This window comes from Hesperophylax consimilis, chromosome 6 (assembly GCF_061612785.1).
Source record: "Hesperophylax consimilis isolate HC1 chromosome 6, BYU_Hcon_1.0, whole genome shotgun sequence".
In the NCBI taxonomy this organism is placed as follows: Eukaryota; Metazoa; Arthropoda; class Insecta; order Trichoptera; family Limnephilidae; genus Hesperophylax; species Hesperophylax consimilis.
This window is the reverse complement of record NC_142841.1, coordinates 12,367,229-12,379,989: the sequence shown is the minus strand read 5'-3', so window position 1 is coordinate 12,379,989 and position 12,761 is coordinate 12,367,229. Positions and strand designations below refer to the sequence as shown.

Sequence of the window (12,761 nt, the reverse complement as noted above, 5' to 3'; positions counted from 1 at the left end):
AAAGGAAGGGGGGGGGGTCTCTACGTCGAAGAGTCGAGTTTTCCGCGAACATTTTGCCTACCAATATTATATCTCTAAATCACGATTCGGTGGCATAGCACTGTCTTGCACGAACCCCTTCCGTAGAATTAAAGACAACATGTGGTTTGTTGTTTCTTTGTAGGATTACGACTTTCGAAGGCGGTCCCAAACTATATATATATTTATTAAACTATATGAACTAAATGAACTATAATATTCCCGTGGGGCCCCTTCATGGCTAAAGACGGCCTTGTTCATAACCCCGAGCAATGCCGGGTACACGTCAGCTTGTATGTAAATATTTACGATGCCCCTTTCATGCTATATTGAGTTCTCACCGTGCATTTTTGTAAAATTGAGTGATTTGTGTTTTTCTATACCTCAATTTATTTTGCATTTTAACAAATTAACGCAAAAAATGCCTAAATTTATTAGAAGTATATTTAATTTTACGATTAGGTAAGTACCATTAAAGAATATTTTCGTAATCACGGAAATTATTGCACAGTGCCACACTGGTGGCCATCAGCCTTTTCAAACTTCCGTTTTGTGACAGCGGGTTTGCTGCATTTTGCAGTGAGTATTTTTGAAGTGAAATATAACATATTTTGATGTAAAGTACTAAATATTTCGGTGTTTACTTTGCCCATCGGTTAATTTAATACATAAAACCCCTGAAGTTAGTGAATGCACAGTGATTATTGTGATAACTACAAATGTGCGAACGTAACCTAATGTCAAGTTTCGCCGTGAGTTTGACTGATTATTTTTTATTTTCAGAATATGGCACCTAAGAGGAATAAAGTAGCGAAGGAGGAGGTCCAGGTATCCCTTGGGCCCCAGGTTCGCGAAGGACAAACAGTGTTCGCTGTTGCACATATCTTTGCATCCTTCAACGATACATTCGTACATGTTACGGATTTATCTGGCAGGGAAACAATCGCCAGAGTTACTGGTGGCATGAAAGTAAAGGCTGATCGAGATGAGGCTTCTCCCTACGCAGCTATGTTAGCCGCTCAGGTATGTTTACACATTCAAATTTATTTCTTGATGAAGAATTTTGGTCTCCTTGTAAGTTGTTTATCATTCTGCATCATATGAGAATCAAGTTATCACGCTAGCTGAATAACCGGCGTTATAGAAATGGACACGTCAAGATGTCATAGTTTTATGACCGCCACACATTGCAAAATGAAACCTACAAATATTTGTGTCAGTTCTGATAGTGAAGTTATTTACAAAATTAAAAAAAAAAAAAACAACTTGCAAAATATTTTGCTGAGTCCCGCAGGTTGGGGGTAGAGACTGCTGCATTTCTTACTCCGAACACCCTCAGTAAAGCAACCCGTCTTAATTTATCCAGTATGTTTTGAGGCATTATTTTAGGGCTCTAAAATATACTAGAGTGTGGTAAACATTTACCTAACCAGCGCACTTATAATAGGCACAGATTATGGAAATAATACATTGTTTTATCTTAATTATACAATAAACACTCATTTACTTCGGGAGAGATTCCAAAAGATGCATTAATATTCAAATTTTTTTATTCAAAGTTAAAAATTTCCCTGATGAAATAATTCCTTTGCTACTATTTTGGATTTTTTTAGTATGGATTTGATATTTCTAAAAGTTTTGTTTTAATCTAAATTACATAATTAACCCAGGCTTATAACCTATTTTGTGCAAGTAAATAGTTCCCATAATCTATGCCTAAAAGTGCGTCAGTTAGGTAAATAATTACCGTTTAGTGTTTTACTTATTGCAAGCAATTTAATTTGTGGATCAAGTAAGTAAATTTTTCAGTCCACTGTACATTAATTTGTGGATCAAGTTCTGTACATTTTTTGCCACAACCAACGTATGAGCAAAGCATCACCCTGGTTTCAGCTAGTTTTTGGCAGAAGGGATGCGCATTGTGGAATCCCATTTCAAAGTTTGGTAATTTTTTTTTTAATAACTCTGATTTAACTCAATTACCATTAAATGAACAACTATTTTCAGTGTCGTAAATGGAAAATAGTGCATTTAATATAATAGTTATTTTGTTCAAATAAAAATTAATATTTTACGCCTTTAGTATGACGGCCAACTGTCATGTTGATAGAACTATAACCTATAATTAATAATAAAATTAGTATGACGGCCAACTGTCATGTTGATAGAACTATAACCTATAATTAATAATAAAATAGTTTTTTTGGGCTATTTCTTTTATCTTTTCTAATTAAACCTTAACTAAGAACCTATTTTTTTTTAAATAGGTTTTAGGTTCTTGGGCTGGGTTTCTTAAAAGAAATATTGTTTTTGTAATTATGCATATTTGTTATAGTCTTAAGTAAAATTTTATCCGGAGTTCATGTTCACTTTTGTGAAAAAACACAAATCTGTATAAATAAAAATGTTTGTTTGTTAAAAATCTTAAATCTGCGATAGTTCTTCACCGAGCTTTGAAATTTTGACACAACATTATTTGAATATGCATGTGTTTTTATATACCTACATTATACATATGTCACCTGTGACAGATATATATACATATATATTTTTTAAACTGAAATACTCCTAAATTTCGGTATACCGCCCAAAATAGTCAAGCTTGTAAAAGCAACGATGGTTGGATCACGATGTCGAGTAAGGATAGGAGGTGAAACAAGGTGATGGCTTAGCTCCCACTCTCTTCAATATAGTTCTGGAGCACGTCGTGAGGAAGACAATGATTGCTACCGACTCAAACATTTGCTACAAAAGCAATCAAATAGTTGGATATGCAGACGACCTTAACATTGTTGGAAGATCCTTACAGGCTGTAAGAGAGGTGTTTGACCCTTTGGAGACTGCAGCAAGAGAGGTGGGCTTGCAAATCAATGAGAACAAAACTAAAATCATGATGCAAACCAGAACCCCACACCGCAGAATAAAAGATAAAGTGAATTTTAAAAACTCCTATAACTTTGAAGTGGTCGAAGAGTTTGCCTACCTGGGCTCCATCATAACGCAGGACAACGAAGACCCAGTAGAAGTAAGAAAGCGCATCACAGCCGCTAACAACACTTACTTCGCGTTGCTGCCAGTGTTCAAATCCCGAAACGTCCATAGGAAAACCAAAATAACCCTGTATAAAACAATTATTAGAACGGTCTTGGCCTATGGATGTGAGGCGGGAACACTGACAGCAAAGTCTGCGGAACGGCTGGACACCTTCGAAAGAAAGGTACTTCGAAGAATCTTAGGAGCGGTGCGAGAGGGAGAGGCATGGAGAATCCGCCACAATAAGGAGCTATATGACATCTACCAAGCTCCCAGACTCTACTCATTTACGGCTCCAAAGACTAAGATGGGCCGGACATGTGCACCGAATGCCAAGCACACGTGTACCAAAGAAGGTTCTAACAGGACACCCGGGAGGCAAACGAAAGGCGGGCAGACCTAGGCTGAGATGGGAGGACGATGTCAGGAAAGATGCCAGAGGACTACTCCATGTTGCAGATTGGAAGACGACGGCCGAGGACAGAGGGCGGTGGAGGCTCATGTTAAAGGAGGCCAAGGCTCGAAATGGGCTGTAGCGCCATTGAAGAAGAAGAGATATTTTTTAAACAGCGCCATCTGTTGCATGTAAAAGCAACACGCACTATTCTTTCTATATCTGCACAGACAGACTGAGCCACAGCAGCATGTGGTGGGGTACAGCTAGTTAATCAATTAAAATTTATATGCGCACGCCGGAATTTGAACCTGCAACCTCCAGCATGCTAGTCGAGAGCCTTACCCCTTGACCACCGAGGCTGCTAAAGTGGTTGTAAAAGTTTATACACTGTTTTACTATTGTTGAACTGCTATAAATACCTGTCCTAGTTGCAAATTGACTGTACTCAAAATAATGTCTAATTGTGTTAACTGTTAAAATAGGGAATTTATTTAATAATTCATAAATAATTAAATTACAATTAAATGGATTTAAATTTTTTTTTATTCATTTATTCATAACTGAATAAATTGTATTTATTAAGTGATAAATTGAAGACGTCCACTGAAGAATCCACATTATTACCCTCCATTAGTATTCTGAGCAGTGGGGAGCCCGACTTCTAGTAATCTGGTATTGATGGAAACTTATAAATAAAAATTAACACAATGGAAAGTCCAAAAATAATAAAAACATGTATAAATTTTGGCAAAAATACCAAATATGGTTTGTCCAGTGCGAGGGACTCTACTGTAATCATCAGCTTATACTGATTTCAGATGCTATACTAGCGCAAAATTTCAGCTGATAATTTCAAGTGATGTCTGTATAATCAGGAAAACTGGCAATTCAGGACAGTGGCGATTCAACACACTTTTGAATAGTGATAAACTAGGTTTACATAGGTTACGGTAGGTCAGGTTTATAGGTCTTTTTCATCACTATTAATGACTTAATATCACTTTTAAAAAGTGTGTTGAATTGCCACTGTTCTTAGTTGCCATGGAACCGTGTAATGGACTTGTGATAGCAATCTCTCTTGTGCACTGATTTCACGAAGTAGTGACGTCCAGTGCCTCTGCTCGATAGAGTCCTTTAGTCCTTGATTCGTTTTTGTGTTACAACCTAAATACTTATTTGATATTTGTTTTATTTCCAGGATGTGGCCGAGAAGTGCAAAACCCTGGGAATCACTGCCCTGCACATCAAGCTGCGTGCCACCGGAGGCAACAAGACCAAGACCCCCGGCCCCGGAGCGCAGTCAGCCCTGCGCGCCCTGGCCCGCTCTTCCATTAAGATCGGTCGCATCGAGGACGTGACCCCCATCCCGTCAGACACCACCCGCAGGAAGGGAGGTCGCCGTGGACGCAGGCTGTAGAAGCTCACTCCTCGTCACCCTATTTTATATTTCACACCAGACCTGTCGTTCCGTTATTTTATTGTAATACAGGAAATATAAACATTTAACATCTATTTTGTTGTTTTGATTCATCCTGTTTGACGTACTGCAGCTTTTTAAAGTGTGATTTGAAGAAGCTTTGATAATAGCACATTGACATGGTCAAGTTTCTAGCCATTGAAGCCGGAGTTAACTTGGTTCAAAATGTTTTTTTAATTACAACCTCTACCCTTTTCAAGCCTATATAATCTGTGCCCTTGCCAGAGTCAAAGGCGGCTTTAAAGTCAAATTAAAGCTGGGTTGTGATAAATCCATTTAATGTGGTACGTAAATGGGTAGCCAGTTATCGAACTATTGCCTTATCTTAAAATATAAAAGTCACACGTCACTGTGTTAGGACACACTAATCTCTTTAAATGCTAATACCCGAAACTGCCCAACCGATTTCAATGAAATTATTTGAATCTGTAAGGTTGGTTACAGCTAGTAAGATATCTACGATGCATGTGACTTGTGCATGTATTCTATGAATGTCAAATGCATAAAATACTTGACAACAGCGCCACCAAATAAAAGACGGTCTACATAAAGTCAGGTCTATATAAAATGCGGTCTATATAGAAGGCGATCTGTGGCAGGACAACGTCTGCCCTGGCCCAATAGAATATTTATATAAAGTAGTGTTCGTGGAGGGCGGGCGGTGTGGGTTTAATTTGTACACAAATCTACAGTTCTATTCCAAGACTTGATAAATTTTAGCACAAATTAAGAGGAAGGTCACTGTTTACATTAGATCACGAAAAACTTTGTAAAACCGGGGACTTCAGCTAATATAAAATTTAAGGCAATAGTTAGTTTTTTACTTGCATGATTCATGTAAATCTATCTTGGTTTCGAAAGTTCAGAATACAACGTAATTTTCCTCCCTGAAATTAAATATGTGAAAAGTTCCAACGAGTGGATATGTGGTTGTTGCGGAGGTCTGCCACTAACTTATGGGAAACTATAAAGCTAGACACACGGCAGAGCCAGATAGCCCCCTCCAAGCCAAAACTCATTGTGTATGGGGAAACTCGGGTGACTTGGCGGGGCTCGGCAGCTTCCGCTTGATATTCAGCAAATCCGCTTGGTATGAATTCAGACATGGAGTCGGACAGTGTGGCTCACGGAGGAACGATTTCTCCTTGGTACGGCCTCTTCAAGTGGACATGATTTTGTTCTGGATGTAAAGAAAAATATATACATATTTTATCTACCTATATTATTTCTTGCAACTTAATCTCAAAATAGTATAAAATAAAGTCGCTATCCGCATCTGTCTGTTTGTGCACTTAGTTCTTCTAAACCAGGGGTCTCCAAACTTTTCAGCCGGAGGGCCACATTGACTACTCCAGTGAGTTCGGAGGGCCAAAACTGTTTTAATTTCTAGACACCCATATTTTCGTCCACGGGGGGGGGGGAGTAAAAGTAAAAAGTGGAGAGTAAAATTTACAGGGATCATATTTCTTCATAAATCATTTCACTTCAATCTCACTCCAATCCCCCAGATATGACGTGAAATCTGTTAGTGATTCTGTTGAGAAAGGATTACTTTAATTATGGTTCTTTGTGAAACTTTTACTCAGTTTAGATTGTTTTTGTAAGAACCTCCCCAACCTAAAATTCCGTAGATAAGCAAGGAGTGAATAAGCGTATTCTGCGTATTATACTTATCACTAAGCTTTGCCTAGCATGTAAATAAAACCAAGATTCTGAGTTTTTTATCCACCTTATCACAATCACAATTAAAACAATAAGACCAGGGGGCGATTTTGCCACGTATCGTTTTGCGCTTATATTGCATCCAGAAGGAGGGTGAAACGCGCGAGCATTTGGAACCATTCCTTGTCACAATTTTGCCGCTCCATTTCCCTTGATACGTGTACTCGCTCTGCAGTTCCCGCGTAAACTAGACGTAAGTCTGGCGAACTACACACGATTTGCGCCCGTATTTTTCGCGCGATACTTGTGGACGCAATGTATTGGTGCCCAGTACCTCGCCAATGAGCATATATATTCGCACGAAAAAATTTGCGGTGAATTCGCCCCTTCTGAGTAAGGTCTAAAGTGTCAGCTACACTACTCGCTTCGACGCTTCGGCGAAGTCCTCGACGAAGTTAGCCGAAGTTCGAAGTGCGTGCCCACACACTCGTGCAACTTCGCGAGTAACTCAGTCCAACCGGTCAGTGATTGGTTTATTTATGCCGTGACGCATCGAGTCCTTTGACTCGGGCGCATTTACCGACAACAATCGGAAGTCGGGCGAAGCGAAGCGAAGTTGCCCGAAGCGAAGCGAAGTTCGTGCCCACACTATCGTATTCGGTCAACTTCGATCAACTTCGCGAGTAGTGTAGCTGGGCTTTTAGCCATTAGTTGTCGCGGGCCTGATTGATGAAAATGGTCATAAGATGTCGCGGGCCGGATGGATGACACTGGCGGGCCGGACACGGCCCGCGGGCCGTAGTTTGGAGACCCCTGTTCTAAACTATGCAATGGATTTTGATAGGGATCATATCATATCCATCATTTAGAGCAGTCATACTCAACCAACGCATGTGGCTCGTTAAGCTATTTTGTGCGGCCCACAATACATTTAATATCAGGAACATGATTTAGAAAATCTGGCATTCTATATCACGTTAATTTGAGATTAATTGCGACTTACAGATGTACAGACATTGAAACCCGAAGAGGATAGTCGTTGTCGTGTCAACATCAGATCTGGTATAAGAGTGTTGCTACTGCACACGCTAGATCTATCTCCACTTACGTAGTATCAAGAATTGTTATAGAAAATCCCTGACACCTAGAAACAGCAACTTTAACACACTTAGCCACATTGGGATATGATTATGCAGTGCTTTTTGATGAATTTATCGAATTTAAGAATGATACTAATCTGAAAGCTATTTTTGAAGAAAAAAGAGAGGGGAAGGAGTACATCCATTTTTGGGAATTAGTTCCTGAAAATACAAGACTGTCAAAAATTGTGCCTGCCTGCTCCTCACATTGTTTGCATCAACAAATCTTTGTGAGTCATCATATTCCAAAAAGGTTCATTTATGTTCCAAAATGAAATATGCAAAAAACGTAAACAGGAATCGACTTACTGATTCTCACCTTGATGACGTATTGAGGGTATAGGTCTCGCAAGTTAAGTTGGCTTCATCACAGTACTCACACAGATGCAAAACTTACATACAGCGTGTTTCGATTTAAGATTGAAAAAAAAAACAATTGATGATTATTTCACAATTGAGAACTCTAAGCCAAAGCGTGTTGAAGTCGGTCCACATAAAACTTATTTTGTTTTACGACATCGTTATTGAAATATTGAAGTTTATCATTTTTTTTTCTAAACTAATGTGATAATTTTCAGGATTGAATTCAAATGGGTAGGTATTCTTAAAAAAGACAATGGTATTGCTAACAATTCTTAGTCATTTATGTAAGAATGCTGTACATAACAAACTTCCATCGATAATGACCCTAATTCACGGAAATTACGGCAATTGGAATTTATACCTAATTGTTTTTCGGGGAATATTTATTATTCTGACCAGAAATATTTATTTTACAAAGCATGTTTAATGTTAATTTGATATATTTCCTAGAAGTATAATTAACCCACATTTCCAAAATTTTATCGTTTCCTAGAATATTTATTTATCTATTTTAACGAAGGGATGGTTTCTTTATGTCTTTGAAAGAATCGCAAAGATGTGATTTTTTTTACAGGGTCATTTCGGAAAACATCAATAATTGCATTCAGAGTGAATGAGTGGTTTCTTCAGTGAGATCATAAGTAGGAGATTCTTTCCATACTATTTTTTAGAGAACATTTATAATTGTATAATTAGAATGTACACATTTATAAACCAATATATTTATGACATATGAGTTCCCAATGTTTATATGACTAGATATTTAATTTTAAATAAAGTACTATAATTTTTAGAATTTCTTAAGTAGTAGATTTTACACATTTATAAACCAAGTATATGACAAATGATTTTTTTTTCAAGCTCGTTTTGGAGAACATTAATTTGTTAGTTGTTTCTTTATTTATTTTGTTTTGCGCCCAGAGGGCTTTTACATAAATAATAAAGTCAGTACATATTAACATGATAAAATACTTTAACATGAGAAAAAAATAGTATAAATAAAGTTATGATGGAAATAAAAAGTATATAAATGAAATGAAAATATAAGCAACAAAATTTTTAAGAACAGTGAGATAATATCAATAATTTACGATAAAAACTATCCCACTGGACCTTTAGCACATTAGTCAGAATCATCTAAAAGTTCACCTATACCACTTATTTCCCCACTGATTGAAGATCCCAAAGATGATCCAACGGAGGTATCTTCATCTGATTCCCCAAGATGTATTGTGAATTCATCAGTGTAAGTATCGATCTTGGGTTCTAATTTTTCGTATTTATCCTCTTGTTCCTTGACCTTTCTAAAAATGTCTTTGAATGTCTGGGCATTAATTGCGACAACTTCTTCTCCAAGTAAAGTCTGGACGGAATCCATCGTAAAAGTAACATTCCTGACAGCTACGCGTCCTTTTATTATTCCCCAACAGAGTTCGATTGGGTTCAGCTCCGGGTGGTATGGTGGCAGACGCAATACTGAGTGACCATGCTTTTCCAGCAATTGGTCCAGAATGTATTTCTTGACTCGTATCTTGTGGAGCTTAATAATATCATACAATATTGGTATTGTGTTTTTAATCGGATACGGTATTCCATGCTTTTCCAACCAGGTCAGCATAACTCCTTTTCTTGAACTTGATGTCGGGATCCTTTCGCATTCTTCATTGTGGTATGACGCATTGTCTATAACAAGCACAGATTTTGGTTCCAGATTTGGCAAAACCTTTTCCGTGATCCATTTTCTGTAATTGGCAGAATTCATAGCACCATGGTAGTCGCCAGTCCTCTGATCAGATTTAAATGTTAACAGTGCGTTGGGTACAAAACCATTTTCACTGCATGCATGAAGTATTATTAGACGTTTGCCTTTAGACACAGGAACTTTAGCTCCTTTATTGGAGTTGTCAGTCCACGCACGCGGTGTTGTATGTGTACTATGAATGTATGTTTCATCAGAATACACAATTGGACGTCCGTCATTCCTATATTCTTCTAATTTAGTGAGATATGTGGTACGTTTAAGTCGGATATCATTTTTTTCAATAAGCAACTTTCGGTTTGTTTCTGTTTTTCTCCATCGAAAACCCAAATTGTGAACAAATTTCCTTAACGTAGTTATACACCCTGCGTAGTCGATGTCCCCTTTCAGAACTCTATGAATCTTTTTCATCGTTGGCAAAGACTTATGAACTAAATGAAAATCATACACACATCTTCTAATAACTTCCTTATCGAAATCATCTACATCTGATTTGGTTGATAGTCTGCGTCGTTTCTTCCCTGGTGTGCTGAAGGTTGGTCGTTGAGTTGACGATGATGACGGTTGTGTTTCTGCTTCCTTTGCCACTCCAGTTACGATACGTCGAATACTAGTCTGCGATACTCCAGTTGCCTTAGACGTCAAATCATATAAGTCAGTCATGCTTAAAAATTGACCACCGTTTTTTATATTATGCATAAAATAATTAAACACGCGGAATAAAATTTCACGACTTTGTCCATTCAGTGATTTGCCACGTCCCGTTTTGTAACAGGACTCCATGATGTCGTAATAAATATTCACTTGCACACTTTAAAAACACTCTGTAAATCTACTAATTCGAATTAAAAATGATGAAAACTATTTATTATTTTAAATTCAAAAATTGGTAATTATTTCACTTGCGATATGTAGGTGCACGTATGTTTAAATCAAATTACGAACTGAATGAATAGGACACCCCGTAAGTATACCCCGTAACGGTATTGTTAAAACTTGCCTCTCTTCTAACTAGTTACAATAAGTGAGCGTAAGCAAGACAGAGAGCCTTATCGCGTTAGTGGGCGGCGCTTGACGTTCACACAGATAGACCAATACATCAATTCTAAGCATTTTTATTGCTTCCTTCTTTCGTTGCGTTACCTATAGCATGCAGCAATTATAAACCCGATTTGTCTAAAATTGTTGAAAATTTATCCCAATGTCAAAAATCACACTAATTTCAAAATAAACGCTTGGATACATGTTACTTTTGAGTTTTATTTTTTTCTCTATTGTAATTTTTAACGATGGGTATGCTGAAAGTGATGTGTACTATTATTATTCTGTTTTGGTTATATTTTTATAAATCTCAAATGGTTTTCTAAAAAAACGGGGGTGGTGGGTTTCATGATATTTTTTGTCATACCAGTATAGTGTTGCGGCCCGCGTAGCTTTACAAACATATGAATGTGGCCCGCAGAAGAAAAAGGTTGAGTATGACTGATTTAGAGAATTTCTTCCGGAAAAAAACTTTCCAGTTTCTAAAATTTTATACCGGTCACTTTGTGTAATATCTTATTAGAATAAGCGCAGACCGGTATGAATGCTTGACAAATAAGTTCCAATTTTGCAATTTAAAGTATAGATTTTTTTTTGTTAAAATATTATACAGGGTGGGGCAAAACTAATCACCCTATTGGAAAACTCTATAACTTTTGCGCCAAATGTCAATTCGGTTTTGACATTTGTGAAGTAAACAACGCAGAATACAAATCGACAAGACATGAATCGGTTTACTCGGCAAGTATGCGGAATAACAAGTTAGCAGTACCAAAGTTTATCATAAAAAAAAAATTACAGCAAAAGAACATCGAGTGATTACTTTTGCCCCACTGTATATAAGACAGGTAGCTACTTTATGGCATGTCTGAATTCTTCATAATAAGTTACAATTTTTCAGTACTCAAAAATTGGTGTGACTTACAGCCAGATAACAAAATTTATATGTAATAAGAAAATGTGTACATTATTTATAATTATTAAATTAAAATACTTTTTATATGAAAAAAAGTTCTACTTTATAATAATTTTTACATGTGACAATTAGAAATAACAATCACACATAAGAGCGGAATGTTTTATTTAAAAAAATATTTAAGGCAATTAACTATTAAAATTAAATTAATTATCTATTAAATTAACTATCAATTAACTATTAAAATAAAGAAACTTAAGAATTAAAAAGACAATAACATTTGGCTGTCATCAGTTGATTTGTTTTGCTCTATCTAAAAATAATTTTATACCATTCTTTTTTGTTTTCTGGCAAAAAAAAAGTGTAGTGTGTTGTGCCTTGAGGTTTCTTCTCCCTCCTGATCTTCCAGGAGTCACTTTTCGCTCCTGATTTCCAGATATTTATAAACGTTTTTTACTTCTGTCATTTTCCATACTATTGTTGTAGTTGTTTACTGTTGTGAATAATGGAGAACGATTTTCCTCCTGGACCGCCTACAAAGCCCCCAGACGGGGAAAATGTAGAAATTTCTGACAGTGATTCTGTCATTTTGACTTCTACCAAAAAACGGAAATTTAATCCCTCTTCCCCAATAAAACTTGACTCGCCTTCAACTTCACAGTCCCCCTCACCAGCACTTTCTCAACTTCCTCCAACAAACTTTTATTCTCCTCATTCCCGTGGCCCGTTCATAGTATACGCCCAAAAAACTGAGCAAGGAAAAACCATCCACCCTCTTGAATTTGGCAAATTCCTATCAAATAGCAAGAACCTTTCAACCAAGCCTGGAGGTGTAAAATCCGAGGGTCGCTTCTGAATCTCCGTCGAATTCCTCTCAGGTTAGCTGCCAACAGTTTCATCAAAAACATCTTCATTTCATCTAATTCAAAGTTCAAGGCATATATCCCTACTTTCAA

The 12,761-nt window shown here is 37.1% G+C and overlaps 2 protein-coding genes across 3 annotated transcripts; one reads left to right on the top strand and one right to left on the bottom strand.

Annotated features, from left to right (window-relative positions):
• Window positions 1-526: 526 nt before the first annotated feature.
• Window positions 527-4,960, top strand: LOC149422957 (small ribosomal subunit protein uS11). Of its 2 annotated transcripts, none has more exons than XM_089632395.1 (3): window positions 527-597; window positions 802-1,041; window positions 4,647-4,960. In XM_089632395.1, the coding sequence occupies exons 2-3, from the start codon at window positions 805-807 to the stop codon at window positions 4,863-4,865; spliced, it is 456 nt and encodes a 151-aa protein (XP_089488521.1). In that variant the 5' UTR covers window positions 527-597; window positions 802-804; the 3' UTR covers window positions 4,866-4,960. The 2 variants fall into 2 exon arrangements, with proteins under 2 accessions (XP_089488521.1, XP_089488522.1); XM_089632396.1 differs by having other exon boundaries at window positions 561-700.
• A 4,217-nt stretch (window positions 4,961-9,177) lies between these two features.
• LOC149422956 (uncharacterized) lies at window positions 9,178-10,170 on the bottom strand. Its single transcript, XM_089632791.1, has one exon. It carries the CDS (start codon window positions 9,849-9,851, stop codon window positions 9,213-9,215), a length of 639 nt encoding a protein of 212 aa, XP_089488917.1. The 5' UTR covers window positions 9,852-10,170; the 3' UTR covers window positions 9,178-9,212.
• Window positions 10,171-12,761: the final 2,591 nt, after the last annotated feature.